The sequence below is a fragment of the Odocoileus virginianus genome, chromosome 24, assembly GCF_023699985.2.
Source record: "Odocoileus virginianus isolate 20LAN1187 ecotype Illinois chromosome 24, Ovbor_1.2, whole genome shotgun sequence".
Lineage (NCBI taxonomy): Eukaryota > Metazoa > Chordata > Mammalia > Artiodactyla > Cervidae > Odocoileus > Odocoileus virginianus.
In genome coordinates this window covers 45,140,133-45,160,568 of record NC_069697.1, presented here as the reverse complement: position 1 = coordinate 45,160,568, position 20,436 = coordinate 45,140,133, and the positions used below count along the sequence as shown (strand labels likewise).

General features: G+C 45.8%; 1 protein-coding gene across 1 annotated transcript in view; it reads left to right on the top strand.

The window, feature by feature from the left end:
- Positions 1-19,787, top strand: part of RASSF3 (Ras association domain family member 3) — a 75,926-nt gene extending 56,139 nt beyond the window's left edge. Inside the window, exons 2-5 of the mRNA XM_070454656.1 lie at positions 7,671-7,778; positions 9,819-10,047; positions 11,635-11,744; positions 17,070-19,787. Of these exons, the coding sequence (XP_070310757.1) occupies positions 7,671-7,778; positions 9,819-10,047; positions 11,635-11,744; positions 17,070-17,219 (597 nt within the window). The 3' untranslated portion in view covers positions 17,220-19,787. The remainder of the gene's footprint in view (positions 1-7,670; positions 7,779-9,818; positions 10,048-11,634; positions 11,745-17,069) is intronic.
- Positions 19,788-20,436: the final 649 nt, after the last annotated feature.

The window sequence follows — 20,436 nt, the reverse complement described above, 5'->3', positions numbered from 1 at the left end:
CTTTTCCCGCCTTAAGACGATGGTGACGCATCTCTTGAACCAAGGAAGCTGAGGGGGCTCTTACATCCCCGCTTCCTTTTTCTTTGCTATTGGAGCAGCCAACAGATGGCTGCATAGACTACAGACTGAACTAAATTTGGGCAAGACAAGTCCCTGAATCCTCACATAAATGGAAATAGAGTCCTAGCTCTATATCCTGCCACTAAAAAAAAAAAAAAAATCTTCCTGTGTGGCAGGGGATACCACCCGAGAGTGGCCAGAATGGGTCGGTATGCCGTGGCCAGACATCTCTCGCCGTGGCACCCGTCAGCCCTGGTGCCGTGAGAATGGGGCAGCAAGCAGCACGCTGTGCTTTTAAGGTCAGAACAGCCCCTGGAATTTCCCTGGTGCTCCAGTGCTGAAGACTCTGCTTCCACTGCAGGGGGCACAGGTTCCATCCCTGGTCAGGGAGCTAAGAACTAAGATCCCGCCTGCCCCATCGCACAGCCAAAAAACCCAAGTAAACAAAACAGACAAACAGAAAACAAAATCCAGCAGCACCCAACGTTCCAGAAACAAGTGTTCTGGTTCTCTCCTTCAGGAATAGACTCTTCCTTACTCCAGAATCTGCCTGCAATGCAGGAGGCCCGGGTTTGATCCCTGATTTGGGGAGATTCCTTGGAGAAGGGAATGGCTACCCACTCCAGTCTTCTTGCCTGGGAAGTCCCATGGACAGACGAGCCTGGTGGACTATAGTCCGTGGGGTCAGAAAGAGTTGGACACGACTGAGTGAGTAACACTTTCACTATTCCAGAACAGTTGTCTTTTTACCGTAGTGTATTTTGCTTTACTTTCTTGTGGCTTTCCCTCCCTCGTTCATTACACCTGCCCACGTCGCAGTCCAGCTTCACTCTGTCCGCTGGAGTTCCGCTGGCTGCCTGGGGCTGTGTATACTTAAATTATTTTAAATGAAATAAAATTTAAAAGTCAGTTCCCCATTTCAAACTCTCAGGAGCCGTGTGTGGCTTGTTCTGTTTTGGACAATGCAGATATAGAACATTTCCATCATTTCAGATCATGCTGTTGGGTGGAACTTTCCGAGTTTCCGCAACACCTCTGCCTGCTTTAACACTTAGAGGTTGTGGTACCGCAAGCGAGGAATGTCTGACAGATGTTGACTGTAAATATGAAGCTGCCCCCCACGGGCTTCTTGCGACCAGTCATCAGGGTTGAGCAAGGCATTTTGTGTGTCTGCTCAGTTGTGCCCTACTCTTTGCAGCCCTTTGGACCGTAGCCTGCCAGGGTCCTCTGTCCATGGGCCTTTCCAGGCAAGAGCACGGGAGTGGGTTGCCATTTCCTCCTGCAGGGGATCTCCTGGACCCAGGGGTCGACCCTCAGGCTCCTGCAGCTCCTGAATTGACCCTCTTGGGACTTTGCAGGCTTAGCTTTGTGTGACAGCGTTTCTGTATTCATCACAGGATTTCCGCTTTGCTCATGTACAAAGGACATCTCGGGACAGTGTTTTCCTACCTGCTAATCTAGTGCTTTAGAATACAATTCAGGAGCATCGCACCTGACTTGCTGAAAGTGTCTTTTGAGCCCTACAAATGGCTTGCTCACAAGTTCCTGGAAATCACTGCTTCTTCCTGTGCTTTTATGTGCAGACTTGCTTTGGTTTGCTTATAGGTTCCTCCTTGACTGCAGTAGAAGAATCTCTCCTGGAGGAGATTTTTCTATTTTGCTTAGGTCCACGATACTTTATATGATGTCTTTGTTGGAACAGAACCTGGAAGGAAGACGTGTGAAGTCTTACCTAGACTACATTTGTCTCAAGCTATCTGTGAATTCCATTTGCAGCATGGCCAACTTGTCCAGGGAAGTGTAGTTTTAGAAAGGAGGGTGCTTGGTGTTTTATCCGCTGCACAATACAAGGCTGGCACCTTTTCCAGCTGTAATTGCACCCAGCATCCCAGTCTTTTAGGGACGTCAGTAGGTCACTGCCTGTTCTTCAGCTGGAGAGGAGATGAAAAGTAGGAATTCATGAGTTTGGAATGCAGTCTCTCTTAGAGAAGGCACCTGTTGACTTGATAAGTTTATCCTCTACTGAGAGAGGCTGGACCCCAGACTGGTCAGAACTGCTCCCCATGAGAGCTGCAGAACCACCAGTGGGGAGGTGATGAGACTCTTCACTCCTGTCATGGCATGATGCAGATATGTGCTGTCTACTCCATCTAGGAATCTGTGCTGTTTGCGTTTTTAAAGAGTCTATTGTTTTGTTTCTAGGAGAGGTCTGTGATGCAAACAAAACAATGTCGCACATGCAAGGGGATGGGGCAGGGAGTAAGACAGACTTGACTGAGCTGAGAACCAAGAAAAGGTAGAAAAGCTGGGACCAGAGTGGGCTCTCCCGGCTTTAAGTGCTTGGTGCAGAGCTGGGCAGCAGTAGGCATGTAATAAGTAGTTGTTGAGTAATGGGTTGTATTGTCCATGGGTCACAAAAAGTCAGACATGGCTGTTATTTTCATAACAGTTCTGTAAAGTTCATATTGTTCTGTACATTTTAAAAAGATGAGAAAACTGAGGCTCAGGTTAAATAACTCACTTTCGGTCAACAGCTAGAATCACAGCCGTGATTCAGACCTAAGTATGCCTAAGCCTTAGACCACCTGCCTTCACTAGGCTCAAAGAGAGGGAGCAGTAGGGCCATATTCATCTTCTCTCCTCCCTCCCTCTGCCCTCCCATCTCTCTCCCTTTCTCCCTGCTCCCCCCTCGTAGTTACCCTCAGATGCTTTATACTTGTTTAAGTTTTTTTATTGTTATATTTTTAACTTAAGAAATTATGCTGTATTTTATACAGTGTTGTTGTCAATTATATCTCGATAAAACTGGAAGAAAAAAACTTTAATTGTGATATGATTTCAAAATTACAAAAAAAATGGCAGGAAGGGTGTAAGCAGTGTTCAGGTTCGCAGGGGTCTGTATACTCTTGGAGAGTCGGGTTGTGAGCCCCTCCAGCCTGGAGCCGGCCACGCTGCCTTCACATAGTCTGAGCCACGCTGCCTGGGATTCCTGTGTGTCTGGGAGATAGGGTGTGCCCCTTATGAAAGTTCACCGGTGTAAAAACAGCAATGTGACCTCACCCAGGAACTGAGGCAAACCCAATAGCAGCCTTCCAGATGCTAGGTGTAAACATGAGCAAAGAGTCTAGGGTTTATAGTTTTGCATGGAAGAGCTTGCCCTTTGAGAAACTGGAGGGTTTGGGGAATGTAAAAGAAAAATGGCTTATAAAAAAAGCTGACTGGTAACTTCCCAAACAGACACTCTCAGGCGTGGCACCATACCCTCCCCAGCTGCCAAGAACAATAGCGGATGCGTTCACAGACTCCTGCCACCATGCCATTTCCTCCATGCAATTGCAGATGAATGTTTACACTCTGTGCTCTCTGTCCCACGCCCGCCACGTGGTTTGTTTTTTTTAACCTTCTCCTTGCCTTTGTACTCACGGAATCTGCTTTCTCACTTCTGGGCTCAGTCCTGCTAGTGTAGAAGCAGTGTTGGGAGCTCACTTGTGCCCGGCTCTTTGAGACCCCGTGGACTGTAACCCGCCAGGCTCCTCTGTCCGGGGGACTCTCCAGGCGAGAATACTGGAGTGCGTTGCCATGCCCTTCTCTCCAGCGGATCCTCCCGAACCAGGGATCAAACCTAGGTCTCTTGCATTTGCAGGCAGATTCTTTACCATCTGAACCACCAGGGAAGCCTGTAGGCTTGCATTGTGTTTGGAGGACATGCAGGAGGATTCTTCCTGGTGTGAGAGGAAGGGCCAGGGTGTCCTCTTTTAAAGGGTTAAACAGTCTGGAAGTTTCCCAAATCAGGAGACTTCCTCCAGTTCCGACGCTAAGAGAAACCAGCGTCCTCCGCTCCAGGGCCTCAGGTATGGCTCCTAGGCCTCTCCCTTGGCTGCCAGACTCCTCTCCTCGGAGGAACTGAGCTTAGTGAGCCTCCTGGAAGTCTCTTTTTCTCTGCCATGCCTCACTCACACCTGCGTCGGACAGGAAGTGCCATGAAGGTGGAGGTGCTGTGTGATGTCCCCACACGGGGCATGCCTGGCCCACAGCTTCTGTTCAGAAAATATTTGCTGAGTGACTAGGCCTTGGTGAACAGTTGCTGCCTCAGTTGACTGAAGAATGCAAGATCACAGAAGAAGAGTGTAGATCTCAGACATTCTTATCAGAAGGAAAACAAATGAACTGGGTGGTGATGAATGTACATATAAAATCATTATGTTGTACACCTGAAACAAACAGGATGTTACATGTCAAAGTCGCTTCAGTCGTGTCCAGCTCTTTGCGACCCTATAAACTGTAACCTGCCAGACTCCTCTATCCAGGGGGTTCTCCAGGCAAGAATATTGGAGTGGCTTGCCATGCCCTCCTCCAGGGGATCTTCCTGAACCAGGGATCGAACCCGAGTCTTCTGTGTCTCCTGCATTGGCAGGCAGGTTCTCTACCACTAGCACCACCTGGAAGCCTACTATGTTATATACCTTAAACTATTATAATATTGTAAATCAATTATACTTGCTTTACAAGTATATACAGGTATTTAAGGACTTCCCTGGTGGCTCAGACGGTAAAGCATCTGCCTACAATGCGGGAGACCTGGGTTCCATCCCTGGGTCGGGAAGATCTCCTGGAGAAGGAACTGGCAACCCACTCCAGTATTCTTGTCTGGAAAATCCCGTGGACAGAGGAGCCTGGTAGGCTATAGGCCTTGGGGTCGCAAAGAGTCGGACACGGCTGAGCGACTTCGCTTTCACTTTCTTTTCATAGGTTTTTAAGGAAAATACAGGCTTACAGCCCTTTAGGATTTAATTGCTTCTCTGGGATTTGCTCTGCAGTTGATCTTTTAATAATGAGATTTGGGGTTTGGAAGAGATCTTGGAGATCTTTGGATCCATCTCTTTTTTGTTGTTGCTTCCTATGGTTTGCTGGGTTTTTAATCTCTGAGAAAGTCTGCTGAGTGGTTTTACACAGGCATGTCTCAGTTATGCATGTGTGGATGACCCAGGGCAAGTTTCTCTTCCCAGACTGGCCTGCTCCTTTGACTGAAGCTCCTGGGAATGCTGACCCGAGGAGGCCTCAAGATGGGTGCCAAGTCCAGTGTTATCAGCAAAACCTGTGATCAAGGACTGACCGAAATGATCTGACCTCCTGCCTGTTGCTCTTCTGCACTCCCCTCAGCCTTTCTCCTTTTCTTCTTTCTTCAAGTAGTAAGCCCCTAGGGCGCATGTACGCTCCAGTATTCAGACAGTTTACTATTTTTGTGTGTTTTTAATGGCGAGCCCTTGGTTTCCTTGATTCCTTGAGTGGATCCATCCTGTCCCATTGGTCGCACTAGTGGAAGCACATTTTTGCAAACAGAAAGCAGGGAAACACTTGGGAGACGTCTACTCAAGTATCATTTCTTATCTGATAGGAAAGGAGAGAGCAGACTCAGGTTAGTAGCCCAGGGCTCAGCATTAGTTTCGGTGACCTGGCTGAGTCCCAGGTCTGGCTGGAATGGGGCACTTTCCCAGAACCTTTGGCCTGCCAACATCACATCCCACACCCATGAAATGGGAAATCTCTCATTGTATACTTTTGTTTTAAAAATGTTACATATATATTTTTTGTTTAATGAAACCATTTTTTTGGCTGCAGTGTGTGGCATGTGGGATCTTAGTTGGGATTCCCAACCAGGGATTGAATGCTCATCCCCAGTAATGGAAATGCAGTCTTAACCCCTGGATGTCCAGGGAAGTACCATGTATTATATCTTATAATTATTTTCTCTTTTTTTCCCCCAATTGAGGTGTAGTTGACTTACTGTGTTTCAGATGTACAGGAAAGTGGTTCTGTTTCCGACAGATTCTTCTTCAGGTTCTTTTCCATTATAAGTTGTTAGAAGATACTGAATATAGTTCCCTGTACTATACAGTAGGTCCTTGTTGTTTATCTTTAATATTTAGTAGTGTGTATCTGTGAATCCCAAATTCCTAGTTTAACCCTCCCCCCTCTTATTGTATACTTTTTAGGGTGTTCTTTGAGGAGTCTTTGGATAGTTCATAGTGAATAATGAATGCTGTAAGACTCTCATTTTCTGCTCCAGCCATGACCTGGAGCTGGCTAACTGTGGACTGGAAAGAGTGGGTCAGGCAGAGAGATGTGAGAGACATGTTTTAAACTTCCTTAGAAATAGTCACTGAAGCTCCTGAAAAGTTACTTTAATCTACAGCTTTTTCCTCCCCTAACCATTGACACCAAAAATAAGATTGCTCTGGGACTTGACACTGGTAGATAGAATGCTCCCCAGGGGACTTGAGGTTTGCTTCCGAAGCTGGGCAGTGACCACGCTGGCCTCCCAACACTGACCCGTCAGACCTCGCTAGGACAGGACTGGAATCGCAAAGTTCCTGAGATGACTTACAGTCAGCACAGCCCTCTCTGGGTCTCCAGTCAAGGAACATGAGACCTGAATGGATTTGATGCCCTTAAAGCGCTCTTGCATGCAAGTTCTTCCCTCGCTGGGGGGCTGTGTTCATCACACTCACTCCCAGTGTCCGGTGGGAGCAAATGCCTACTCCGATAGCCTGCAGCTGCGAGGATGGGGTGATGTATCTGGCTGGAAAAGAGGTACTTTTTAAAGGTTTTATTTAGGGGGTTATTAAATTATCCACTTTCCTCTCTATCTTGAAGGTTATTCGGACCCTTCTTCTTTTTGAGTTTATTTCTCAGGTTTGAGTCTGATTATGCAGCCTTTCTTTAAGTTTTCAAACACCCACACAGGAATGGTGGGAGCCTATTCAGTTTAGTGGAAACCACACGGGAACTGGATTAAAATCGAGCTTGGTATCTTAACCAATTGTCCCCGGCAAGCCCCTTGACCTCTGTCAGCCTCCATGCCTCTGTAACGGGGGGATGCTGACGAAGGTTAAAATGAGGACCCCAGGTGCAAGTACTTGGGGTTCCTGAGAGTGGGTGGGCTCGGATCAGGTTTTTCAGGTAAGGCCAACACTTCTACAGAGCAGTTTTTATTGGGAGATTAGTTTACTTCTTAGAACTTGATCTCATCTAGAAACGGAAGTAAAAGCGCCTGCTTGGTTAGGTTGTTGGGAGAAGCAAACGCCGGGTAAGTCAGTTGCCTGGCGTGCCTGGCTTCAGGGGCCACGGGACTCTGGAGCGTGGCCATCGGCGATTGACATCAGCTGTCACACGACGTCATGCACTGGTTGAGCTCTTTAGACAAAACAGTTGGTGAATTTTTCACAGTCAAGAGAGGATTTCACTAAAATCCTCCCCTGCAGAATGTGGGGAGAGACTGGAGGGATGGGGGTTGAGAGTGGGTGGGTCCAGGAAGTCTGGCTACTTGTATCTTTGTTTGGAAGATTAAATTACCTTCTGGCAGTTGTGTCGAATTTGACAGGTCAGTGATTAGTGTCAGTTTAACACTTATTAACTACCATACTTTTTGCTGATAAAGACTGTAAAGCTATAAAAATCGTAAAGTTCATAGGGTGTGTGTGTGTGTGTGTGAGAGAGAGAGAGAAGGTGAAGTGCTCCATAGCTGTCGTTATGCGGCATGTGAAAAGAATCCTGGCTTTTCATTTTTTTCTATGGCTGCTCATGGATGGTTTGGCTTATTTTTCTTCTAGGATGTGGAGAAAGAGAAGGAAACCCACAATTACCTCAGCAAAGAGGAAATCAAAGAGAAAGTTCATAAATACAACTTAGCAGTCACAGACAAGTTGAAGATGACCTTGGTGAGCACCCATGTGTTTAGCTTGACAATATCAAAGGACAACTGTAAGTTGTTGGTACCACAGTCTGTATGTTTTAAAATCTCTGAATCACGCTTGCAGAAATTTAAAGATTAAGGTATATAGGACCAGAAAACCAGATATTTCTGCATCTTTCAAATGAAAGCTGTATTTTGAAGTAGCTTTATCTCAAAATCAGTCAACACTTCCTAAAATTTTATTTTGAAAGATGTTATGACCTCCAAAGGGTTCTTAGCACTGAGTGTAATCCTTGCCTGTTTATCACAGGGGCGGTAACTCAGATTCTAACAAGGCCTTTTAGATAAGTTTTACCTTATGCCAATAAATCTGGAAGTGTCAGGAAAAGGGTTTTGTGACCACGGATTGGGATATAATTGAGCTCGGAGTTTTCTCAGCTGGTTGTGGGTGTAAGACGAGTGTGTATTAGTAACAGTCGGCCTCCTGCACTGTTGTTTCAACTTTGCGTTTTCTACAGCTTTGTGCTGGAGCTCAGAGGGGAGCAAGGGTGCAGGGGGGCAAAGCCCAGGCTTGGTGACAGAGGAGGGAAGCGCACAGCAGAGCCCGCTGCGGGCTCCCCTGGCCGGCCTGGCCTTGCCCCGCCCGTGGTGACCTTCCTCGAGGCACCTGCCACCCCTCGGGGCCAGTGTCCAGGGCCCTTGAAGCCCTGCCTGGCCGCCTCGTGACCCTGAACTGACAAGAGCTCAGCAAAGGATGGGACGACCTGGTTAGAACAGGTCCGACTGAGTTCTCTGACCCTTGGGGAGGAACTTTTAAATATAAACCCTTGGGAGAAAGGATCCCTCTCTGGTGGGATTCCACCCAAAAAGGGAAGACAGCAGATAATCTCAAGATTATTCCTCTTTACTCCACCAGTCTTACTTCTCCTTTTTCAAACATTGTTTTTATCAAAGCAGAACATTCTCTCCCCCTTGGAGATTAAAACAGATGCAAATTTCCATGTCATTTCAAAGATTAAAAAGAAAAAGTGAAATGTTGTATAATACTTTCCACAAGAATAATGAGTGGATTAGTACTATAAATTGATCTTGTGGAAAGGAAGAAAAACAATGGCCCATAAAGGAGATTTTTCTTGTTCTGTGTTAACTGTCATTTATATATAACTTAACCTGAAGGCTCATTTAAATAAAGCATTACAATGTTTGTTTGTTTTTTTTCTGAATATACTAGAAGTTAAAAGTGAAGACCAAACCATTATCACTATTTTTAGCAACTAAAATATTCTACCACCAATTAAGACAAGTGCAGGGGATGTCCCCCGTGGTCCAGTGGTTAAGACTCCACTGCAGGAGGCCCTGGTTAGGGTATTAGGACCCTGTATGCTTTGTGGCCTGGCCAAAGAAAAAAACAAAACACAAGTGTTTGTATAATAATGTCTATGGTTTACATTGTAACTTGAATTTGTTGTAAAAATATTGCTGCTTGAGGTGTCTGAAGTGCCTCATTGTGTATCCCATGCTAGAGGGGGACCCTACACTATATAAAATAGTTTAAGCAAAGTTGGTAATGTCTGGTACATAGGCTAGCCACTAGGGATGAAAATAGCTTGTTTTCTTCCCGTCTGCCCCTTGTTACTTGAGTATTTCAGAGTCCTAATTGTGACTTTCCTTTTTTGTGTAATAGCTGGTCATCAGTTGGAGATGTTGTTTCCTTTGAGCAGTTAGCCTGCACATGGCCCCAAGCTTTAACAAGCCTTGTGGTTTGGCCAGCATCTGTGCCAGGGGATGGCAGGCTCACCCGTGGGCCCCGACCTTTCACATGCAGCTTCGCAGGCTTTGGTCCCCACATCTGCCCTGCAGACCTTGCCTGAGAAGCCCTTTCCTGGAGTGTGTTAACCTTTCCGAGGTCGTCTCCTGAGGGCCCGTCTAGAGTGAACCTTTGCCCCAGAGCCATAAAAGGCGAGGATAAGGGAGGGAGTGTTTCACCTCCCTTTTCTGTTGTTGTTTTGATACGCTCCTGCCCTAAAACGCCCAGCTCACGTGTGTGTTCCTCTTCCTGCCTCAGAATTCAAATGGGATTTACACTGGCTTCATTAAAGTACAGATGGAACTCTGCAAACCTTCACAGACAGCTGGAAAGCCCGCTCCCAGTAGCAATGGCTGTATGAACACCCTTCACATCAGCAGCACGAACACCGTTGGCGAAGTGATTGAGGCCCTGCTTAAGAAGTTTCTTGTGACCGAGAGCCCTACCAAGTTTGCACTTTATAAGCGGTGTCACCGGGAAGATCAAGGTACCATGCTTAAAATGAAAATGGTCCCTGTTTTTGTTTCTGTCTTTTGACCTCATTCGTGGAAGACTGGTGGGTGTACCTATATCAGTTATGTCAGAGCCCGGGGATGTATTCTGGAATAAATGGTGACTGCATCCTGGCTGGCTGTGTTTTTCAGGTGGACAGCTCTCGGTCTGAGAGCCCAGAGGTATCTGTATGTGAAGTATGTGATGGGTATTTATGGAGGATTTATGGGATAGCCTCCCTCCCCCCGCCCCCACCACCCCACCCAGCACAAAGAAGAATGCCTTTGTGCTTAAGTTTTCAGTAGCACATTGACGTTGGATGTGATTGGTCAACTTGCAGGCTTCTGTCAAAGGCACAGTCCTGGGCTCTCCTTTCCCCTTAGCCTGTCTCATGCTAGGTGTGACCCTGCGATGGGTTGGCACCCTGACCCCCCACCCTCCACCCCCCCAGAGGCACATGCAGTGGGTGAATAACATTTTGATCTGAGGTCTACCTGTCTGAACTTAATACCCACAATCAGTGGATTAAAACGAATCTTAAATTACTGAATAAGATATTCCAGGTCAGGTCATCGTTGAACAGAAATTGATACTGATGGTGGACAACAGGGATTTAGTGATTCACTAAGTGCTGATTTGAAAATGGTGTATATATGTGAACATCTGTGCTTTCCCTAGTTTTTCTGGGTTGAGCCTATAGCAGCTGTGTGGCAGAAAACCCACTCACCTTGGCATGATGGGAAAGTCCCTTGGTTGCCTAGGGTTAAACCCAGCTAGATGCTGAGTATGTTCACGGTTCTTCAACACGTACTGTGGGCAGACCCTGCAGAATACAGGGCTGAACAGGCCGAGGTTCCCCTCCTTCGGAGGCCGCAGGCTCAGAGTGGGGGGAAGTTTACATTTCCAGGGGAGATGTATATATAATGCATAATGCGGTGGTCTCCGAAAGGGAGAAAATAATACAGATCAATTCAGATGGCGTTTTGTCTTGCCTCCTTCTTTGCGTGCCCCACCTGGTCTTTAGCTGCATAATCTAACAGCAATAGCATCCTACCGACATATTACCCACAAGGCAAATCTTTCAACCCTACAAGGGGGCGGGGGAGAGAGAGAGAGAGAGAGAGTGTGTGTCTGTGTGTGTATGCAGAGCTTGCGTCCAGACAGACTGCTTTGTTTGTGCCTGCTGAATCTAAATTAATCTGTAGGAAAATTTGCTTCTAGAGTTCTGATTTCATGTTCTTGGGAAGGTATATTTTTATTGTTGCAGGGATTGCAGATCCTGTTTTAGGTTTATCTTGCTTTCTAAAAGGAGGAACGGGATGAATTATAAGCCCATTTTGAGAGTGATACTCATTTAAATTCATTCTCAAGAATGATTTCCTTTTTAAATCAAGGCCCAGTTTACATTATGCAGATAGAATGGAAATGGTATAGAATTCATCCCCTGTAGGCTATTTACTGGTGACAAGATGAGGAGGGTAGTGCCCAGGTGGCTGAGGTAATCACACTGTTGCGTTGATCTGGGGACGGCGAGGGCAATGATGTCGTGTTGTATTTGTGACACGCCTCTCCTTCTCACCAGTCTACGCCTGCAAGCTCTCGGACCGGGAACATCCACTCTACCTGCGTCTGGTAGCAGGTCCCAAAACAGACACACTCAGTTTTGTTCTTCGCGAACATGAAATTGGAGAGGTGAGTGATTGTTCATTCCTGCTTTAAACTCTGCAGACCAGCTGGTCCTGCTTTATCGCTCTGGTCCAGTGACTCTGCCACTGACTGCGGAGGAGGAGGGGTGGGGAGGGAGAGGGAATGTGTGTGTCTGCCTGTCACGGGAGGAGAGGTGATCCTGTGAAGGCAGGGCGTTTTTGAATGTCAGAAATGAACCCAGAGTTAGTCTACAATATAATTTTCTTGTAACACTCATTATTTGGGTCTGTAATTTTCAGAGGTGGGAGGATATACACTTTCTTTTTAAACTTTATCACCTCCCAGACTCATTTTCACCCCTTCCACCTCCAAATTACTCTAATCCAGCTGCGCTTTGAAAGTTGACACTCTCCATATGTTTGCTGGTAATCAAAGTCTCCAGGCTCCTTCGCTCTAAAGGGAATAAAGGGAAACACAGTCTCTTTACTATGAAAGCCATTTAACTTTCTAGACTCTTTCTTTCCTCTTTGCCCAGATAATTTAAGAATTTATGTCTATACGTGCATTATTTGCCACTGTCTCTCCAAGAAGGATTGTATTTAGGTCAGTTCAGTTGAAGGAAAAGGCACTTTAGACTGTCCTTCTAGATAAGTGTCAGTTGAGTAAATCTCTCAAGCTCTGGGTCTCAGCCTTTTGTCTAGAATTGGAAATGGCACGATTTGTCCGTGTAGAGTACTTTGTGATGCAGTGAGAATAGCTTCTAGGTTAAAAGTTAAGAAACCAAGACTCTGCTTCCTGCCATCGCTTTTACCAAATTAGGAGCACAACATTGGGTAAATCTGCTCTTTTCAGTCCTCAGTTTTAAAATCTGTAATGTGGGGCTACAAACTTGAAAAGGTGGTTTTTTTGAGTCACAAATTAGAAATGTATGTAAACATTCTTGGTAAAGAGTATGTTTATATGTCAGCCTAAATTGGAAGTTTATTTAGGGGAATTTTAGGAAGACAGTGATTTGGGACATTTTGGAAGTTTCTTTTGATTTTATCTTTTGAAATCTTTAAAATCCACTCTCATTTTGAAGAGATGGCTTGGTACAAAAGTCTAAAATTTGAGGTTTTGGCTGGCACTTGATAGTCTGTTCGTTTCCAAGGCAAACCATTCAGTATCATGGTAATCCAAGCCTATGCCCCACCAGTAACGCTGAAGAAGCTGAAGTTGAACGGTTCTATGAAGACCTATTAGACCTTTTAGAACTAACAGCCAAAAAAGATGTCTTTTTCATTATAGAGGACTGGAATGCAAAAGTAGGAAGTCAGGAAACACCTGGAGTAACAGGCAAATTTGGCCTTGGAGTACGGAATGAAGCAGGGCAAAGGCTAATAGAGTTTTGCCAAGAGAACGCACTGGTCATAGCAAACACCCTCTTCCAACAACACAAGAGAAGACTCTACACATGGACATCACCAGATGGTCAACACCGAAATAAGACTGATTATATTCTTGCAGCCAAAGATGGAGAGGCTCTATACAGTCAGCAAAAACAAGACTGGGAGCGGACTGTGGCTCAGATCATGAACTCCTTATTGCCAAATTCAGACTTAAATTGAAGAAAGTAGGGAAAACCACTAGACCATTCAGGTATGACCTAAATCAAATCCCTTATGACTATACAGTGGAAGTGAGAAATAGATTTAAGGGACTAGATCTGATAGAGCTCCTGATGAACTATGGATGGAGGTTCATAACATTGTACAGGAGACAGGGATTAAGACCATCCCCATGGAAAAGAAGTGCAAAAAAGCAAAATGGCTCTCAGGAGGCCTTCCAAATAGCTGTGAAAAGAAGAGAAGCAAAAAGCAAAGGAGAAAAGGAAAGATATTCCAATCTGAATGCAGAGTTCCAAAGAATAGCCAGGAGAGATAAAAAAGCCTTCCTCGGCAATCAATGCAAAGAAATAGAGAAAAACAACAGAACGGGAAAGACTAGAGATCTCTTCAAGAATATTAGAGATACCAAGGGAACATTTCATGCAAAGATGGGCTCAATAAAGGACAGAAATGGTAGGGACCTAACAGAAGCAGAAGATATTAAGAAGAGGTGGCAAGAATACACAGAAGAACTGTACAAAAAAGATCTTCATGACCCAGATAATCACGATGGTGTGATCACTGACCTAGAGCCAGACATCCTGGAATGTGAAGTCAAGTGGGCCTTAGAAAGCATCACTACGAACAAAGCTAGTGGAAGTGATGGAATTCCAGTGGAGCTATTTCAAATCCTGAAAGATGATGCTGTAAAAGTGCTGCACTCAATATACCAGCAAATTTGGAAAACTTAGCAGTGGCCACACGACTGGAAAAGTTCATTCCAATCCCAAAGAAAGGCAATGCCAAAGAATACTCGAACTACCACACAATTGCACTCATCTCACATACTAATAACGTAATGCTCAAAATTCTCCAAGCCAGATTTCAGCAATACGTGAACTGTGAACTTCCAGGTGTTCAAGCTGGTTTTAGAAAAGCAGAGGAACAAGAGATCAAATTGCCAACATCTGCTGGATCATTGAAAAAGCAAGAGAGTTCCAGAAAAACATCTATTTCTGTTTTATTGACTATGCCAAATCCTTTGACTGTGTGGATCACAATAAACTGTAGAAAATTCTTAAAGAGATGGGGAAGACCAGACCATCTGACTTGTCTCTTGAGAAACCTGTATGCAGGTCAGGAAGCAACAGTTAGAACTGGACATGGAACAACAGACTGGTTCCAAATAGGAAAAGGAGTACGTCAAGGCTGTATATTGTCACCCTGCTTATTTAACTTATATGCAGAGTACAACATGAGAAATGCTGGGCTGGAAGAAGCACAAACTGGAATCAAGATTGCCGGGAGAAACATCAATAACCTCAGATATGCAGACAACACCACCCTTATGGCAGAAAGTGAAGAGGAACTAAAAAGCCTCTTGATGAAAGTGAAAGAGGAGAGTGAAAAAGTTGGCTTAAAGCTCAACATTCAGAAAACTAAGATCATGGCATCTGGTCCCATCACCTCATGGGAAATAGATGGGGAAACAGTAGAAACAGTGGCTGACTTTATTTTTTGGGGCTCCAAAATCATTGCATATGGTGATTGCAGCCATGAAATTAAAAGACGCTTGCTCCTTGGAAGGAAAGTTATAACCAACCTGGATAGCATATTTAAAAGCAGAGACATTACTTTGCCAACAACGGTCCATCTAGTCAAGGCTATGGTTTTTCCAGTGGTCATGTATGGATGTGAGAGTTGGACAGGGAAGAAAGCTGAGCACCGAAGAATTGATGCTTTTGAACTGTGGTGTTGGAGAAGGATCTTGAGAGTCCCTTGGACTGTGAGGAGATCCAACCAGTCCATCCTAAAGGAGATCAGTCCTGGGTGTTCATTGGAGGGACTGATGCTGAAGCTGAAACTCCAGTAATTTGGCCAACTCATGCGAAGAGTTGACTCATTGAAAAAGACCCTTAATGCTGGGAAGGATTGGGCACAGGAGGAGAAGGGGATGACAGAGAATGAGATGGCTGGATGGCATCACCAACTCAATGGACATGGGTTTGGGTAGACTCCGGGGGTTGGTGATGGACAGGGAGGCCTGGCGTGCTGCGGTTCATGGGGTCGCAAAGAGTCGGACACGACTGAGTGACTGAACTGAACTGAACTGATAGTCTGCCCTCTGCACACAAGTCAGTCATATCAGCATAGTCTTGTAGCATCTTATCTTTCTTGGTCCTAGTTTCTGAGTGTTGCACATAGTTTAGTTAGTGTAATTGGAGCTGCCTTGTCTGGGAGGGAATTATATTGGCTTAGTTTTGAAATTCACTCTACATTGTGTTCTAATGTTCTGGATTGCTTTCTGACCTCTCTATGGTATGCCTGTGTCTCAAGTTTTTGAGGTTAACTGAATTGAGAGAAGAAACTTTCCATAGCTGTCAGAGAGTGGGAGGGAGATGCTAATTTATAATGTCTTTATTTTGGAGAACTTTTGTGAAAAATAGTTAATTTTCAAATTAACTGAGTATTCTAATATAGACCGTTTCGTTCTCCCGCTTCACCTCTCACTTTCTTTAGTAACTAGCTCAGTCAGTCTCCAAGAGCCAATTTCCTTCAGTCATCGATCCATTTGGTGATTTTATTCTGTCTCCTCTCTCGGCACTTGTAATAGGTTATCCTGTTTTTTCCCATCCCCCGGGAGTCCCCCCATCAGACATTGCTCCTGGCTGAGATAGTGGTGCTCAGCCCAGGACTGAGGGCCTCCTTTTGGGAGGGGAGGAGGTGTAGTTTGGAAAGAAACCTCCCAGATGATGCCACATACCCTTCTTGATATTTACTGCTTAAAAAAAATTTTTTTTTTTTAGAAAAATACCATAAACATTTTGTGCCTGCCGAGTACCAGGTGCTATTAGGGAAAACGAAGTCAGAAGCTCAAGGGCCAAAGACAAAGCCCACATAGTTGGAAGTATAACAGATGCAGTGCAGACAAGAGAAATACTAACCAAATAATTATAACACTGTTTAGGTCTTTTGTGATCAGGCTGTGATTAGGGCTTCCAGTGCTCAGTGAAAGTTTCTAAAAGACATAATCCTGACTGAGCAAGAAGGGAAGGAAATCATGGAAGGTTTCTTAGAGTGGCATGGAATCTGGGACTTGAAGGTTGCGGAGGAGTTCACCGGCAGAGTGGAGGAGGGGAAAGCGTGTGCAGAGCCACACAGGGCAACGAGTGAGGGGCGCAGGGACAGAGATGGACTGGAGAGGGGACGGTCTTTCAGACTTAGCAGAAACAACCACAGGAAGCCACTGAATGATTCCAGACAAGGACGGTCATGCCTCGATTGGCATTTTAGAGAGAGTATTCAGGCTGGCTGTTTGGGGGAACAGATTAGGGAATGGAAAAGTGGAGCTGGGAGGCTAGCCCAGGGTTGGAGGGGAAGATGGTGGTGGATAGGAGGGGTGAGATTGATCGTGGGAACTGGGGAACGAAGGCAGTGACAGTGAGGAACCCACGGAGAGGGAGGGAGGAGGGAGTGTGGAGCTCCACTTCATGCTTCTGAGGGTTAGTGTCTCCTGGAGTTAGGTGTTTGCTCTTAGAGCCCTTTTGGAGGAGGCTGGGAGGAGGGGAGCAGCGGGCAGTGGGAGTGAGCCGAGGTGGGGATGTAAGGCTGGTCAGGGGGCTCAGCTCTTGTCCACCAGGCCTTCTGAGACGGCCGGGCAGCACTGGGCAGTGTGAGTCAGGAGGGGAAGGCAATCACACTCCCCTGTGCTCCCCGCCCTCCTCATTCCTAAGTCTTGAATTAATAAACACCTGGCGTTTTTCATTTTTGTGTTCCTTCACAGTGGGAAGCCTTCAGCCTGCCGGAGCTACAGAATTTCTTGAGGATCTTGGACAAGGAAGAAGACGAGCAGCTACAGAACCTGAAGGAGCGCTATGCGGCCTACAGACACAAGCTGGAAGAAGCCCTCAGCCAGGCGTGGAAACCGGGGTAAAGTGGGGGCTCCCTGCCCCCCAGGGACGGCACGGGACCTGCGTGTGCGCCGGCGGCCAGGGTCTCTCTTGTCGGAGGGCGGTTTTCTTGCCCTATGATGCTAGGGCCTTTCCTTTTTACAAATCTCTAGATCTAGTTCCCCCAAACTGGTCATGCAGCATCCTGCAGCTTGGGCGTCCTCTGTCAGGGATTCCGGAAGCTTGTTCTGTTAACGGCACCACGGTGTTACCTCTTGGCAAGCTGTGAACCTGTGGTCTCATCTGGAGCATTCTAGAGTGCTTTGAAGCATGGACTTTGAGTTGTGTTTTTTTCCTTATTTTCTTTTAGTTGAGTATATGATGATGTTAAGCTTAAGGTTGTGCAAATGATTTTTTAAAAGCTTAACAAAGACTATTTCTGAATACTTGTCTTACCTTGAAACTACCTGTCTGTTACTGGGGTTTTTTTTGTTTTGTTTTTAATGTCGGAGGAAACAATTCATGTGAATTGAAGGGCACAGGAAGCTAGGGGCGCTGAGGAGTTGGTGAAGGATTTTGGAGGAGTCTGACAGAGAGGAAAGAGGAGGGATGGAAGAAGTTGGAGGGTGGAGGTGGGGAGCCTTGAGGGAAGGTGGTTTGGGTAAGTGGATGGTGGAGAAGGAGGTGAACTTGCTTGTTGAGGGGTTAAAAGCTTTCAGTTTAGAGACATTAAATCCATTGTCATAGTGCTTGATTTCCTGGTGAGTAAAACGTGGGAACGGAAACCAAAGAAAGTAGGAGCTGGACCCAGAGGAGGAACTGACGGCCGCCGGGGAGGCAGCGGGAGCCGCCATCTTGGTGAGCCGCCATCTTGGTGAGCCCGCGCCCTCCCCGCCCTTCCGGGGCGGGAGGTCTGATGGGTGTGCAGCTTCTCTGGGCCGGCCGGGCGCAGAGCGGCAGCTCTGACCCCTGTGACGTTACAGTCTCCCCCTGAGGTTGCTTTTCAAAGCGGAAAAGGAGTTCGGGAGGAGGCAGTGTGCCGCCCAGCCCCCCCACGCCCCCCCACCCCCCAACTGGGACTTGTCGAGTGATTTGTAAAGTGAGGGGCTCTCAGCACTCTTGTTTATCACTCGCTCCTCTCCCTTTAGCCTTCCCCTCCCTTCTTCCTCCTTCCCTCCCCTCACTGCTCTCCCTTCTCCTCTTATGAACTGAAGAAGACTGATGTGGAACAGGGGTGTGGATTAAGGAGGCCCAGGACGACCCAGGTCCTCAGTTCCGAAGGGTGACGGTAAAGTGGGAGCGGGGGGCAGCGTCCACTCCCAGCGGACCACAGAGGAGGGGGGTTCTTAGATTTTTAACCAAAGTGCATGTTCCTGCAGACCAAAGAAGTGCATGTGCAATAGGAGCCTTCCTTAAAACAGGTTAAATAGTCTCATTTTATGCAGTAGTTAATCTGAAAACAACAGGAAAGGTGTGTTGTGCTTCCAGAGGGGCCTTCCAGTCTATTTGTAGTCTAGATATTGTTTATAAATTCCCAAGGAATTGTTAACACTTTGGTGACACCTAATGGATTCTTTTTGAAATTCCAAGGTGCTTCAGTTCTTGGCCTCCTAAGTGAACTGTGCCTTTTTTAAGAACTGCATTTCTGTTCCCCTCTTGGTGGATCTTCTGACTTTTCAGAGAACACCCGTCTTATTGGAGGCAGATGTGTCGCTTCTGCTATGCCACACACATTACTGAGACAATCATATCTTCCTAAGCTTTTTAAGGAAAGTTGGAAAGAAACCAAAAAAAAAGGTAGAACTAGCTATAAAATATGTATGGCACATCTTGTTTAATTTTGCATGTAAGTTCCTTTTAGTGCCTCAATGAGGTTTTAGTGACATTGTCAACCAATTCTTTACCTTCATTGTTCAGGGAATGCCTTCATGATTTTTATACTGGTTTTACTGTTCAGACTATGGCTTTGGTGTGAGTGTACTGTTATCAGCCACCTGGTCTTTTAATTACCCATCCCAGTAAGCTCATATTTTGTGAAGCCGTTGTTTCTCAGATTAAGACACTGTTCGAACCTTAAAGTAGTTACCTGATGGGTATCTGTGAAATTTTTTTTTTTTTTTTACTTGAAGTAGATTGTCTAAATTAGGTATCCTCGTCTGTATGATCCGGGACCTCGCTCATTGTCATCTGCACTACAAGTTTCAGTTTGGAAAACTTAACTGTGTTGAAGTCCTGTCGGTTCATGATTCTTGAAGACCAATGGTCTCTCCCGAACACTGGTGACTGCCGCATTTTTAATGTGTAAGAGGCCACTGAGGCCACAGATTTTAAAAAGTTATTGTACAAATTCTTATGTTAAATTAAACTATCTAAGCTTTGCTGTAATACTGTTTTCTCTTCAGTATGTGATGGTACAGGAACGAGGTTAAATGAAGGGGTGGTATTGCAGGGGAGCATTTTAAATCACAGAAGTAAAAAAAAAAAAAAAATTATAATATTTATAATTTTCATGAGTTTAAGTTTATTTTTATGGGGAAAGAGTTTTTTTCCCCTAAAATTGTTTCTGGAATGGTAAATTGTTTCCATTATTAAAAGTTGAAGTTGTTAGTTCATGTTTGTGTGTTTTTATTTATGGCAGTATGCTGGATAAAAGGTCATGGGAGTGGGAGGAACTGCTTTTGAAGGTAATTGTGGACATGGGCTGAAATGTGACAGTTTTCAGTAGGTTTGCATGGTTCACGTTTGTTCTTCCAAATGTCACCTTCCTTTGCGTTACCATCTGGGGAAGATAACTGGAGGTGAGTATCTGCCCACATTCCTGAAACAGTTGTTTTGTGAAATATACATATATTTAGAGGTGTATGAAGTGTATACATACAAGTGTGTGAAGCATGTGAATAAAGAATTACTATGAAGTGGCTGCCCTGTGACCACGGCCACGATAGAACATTGTCCCCTCCTCAGCAAGTCTCCTCCACCACCTAGTCCTTTCCTGAGACCTCCCACCTAGAAAACTGCATCTGTTTGTTGGCTGCGCTGGGTCTTTGTTGCCGTGTGTAGGCTTTCTCGAGCTGTGGCGGGCGGGCTCCCTGTGCTGGCCCCTCTTGTTGGAGAGCCTGGACTTCAGTATTTGCAGCGCATGGGCTCGGTAGTTGTGGCACACAGGCTTAGTCGTCCCTCTGCATGTGGGGTCTTCCCAGACCAGGGACCAAACCCATGTCCCTTGGACTGGCAGGCGGATTCCTAACCACTGGACCACCA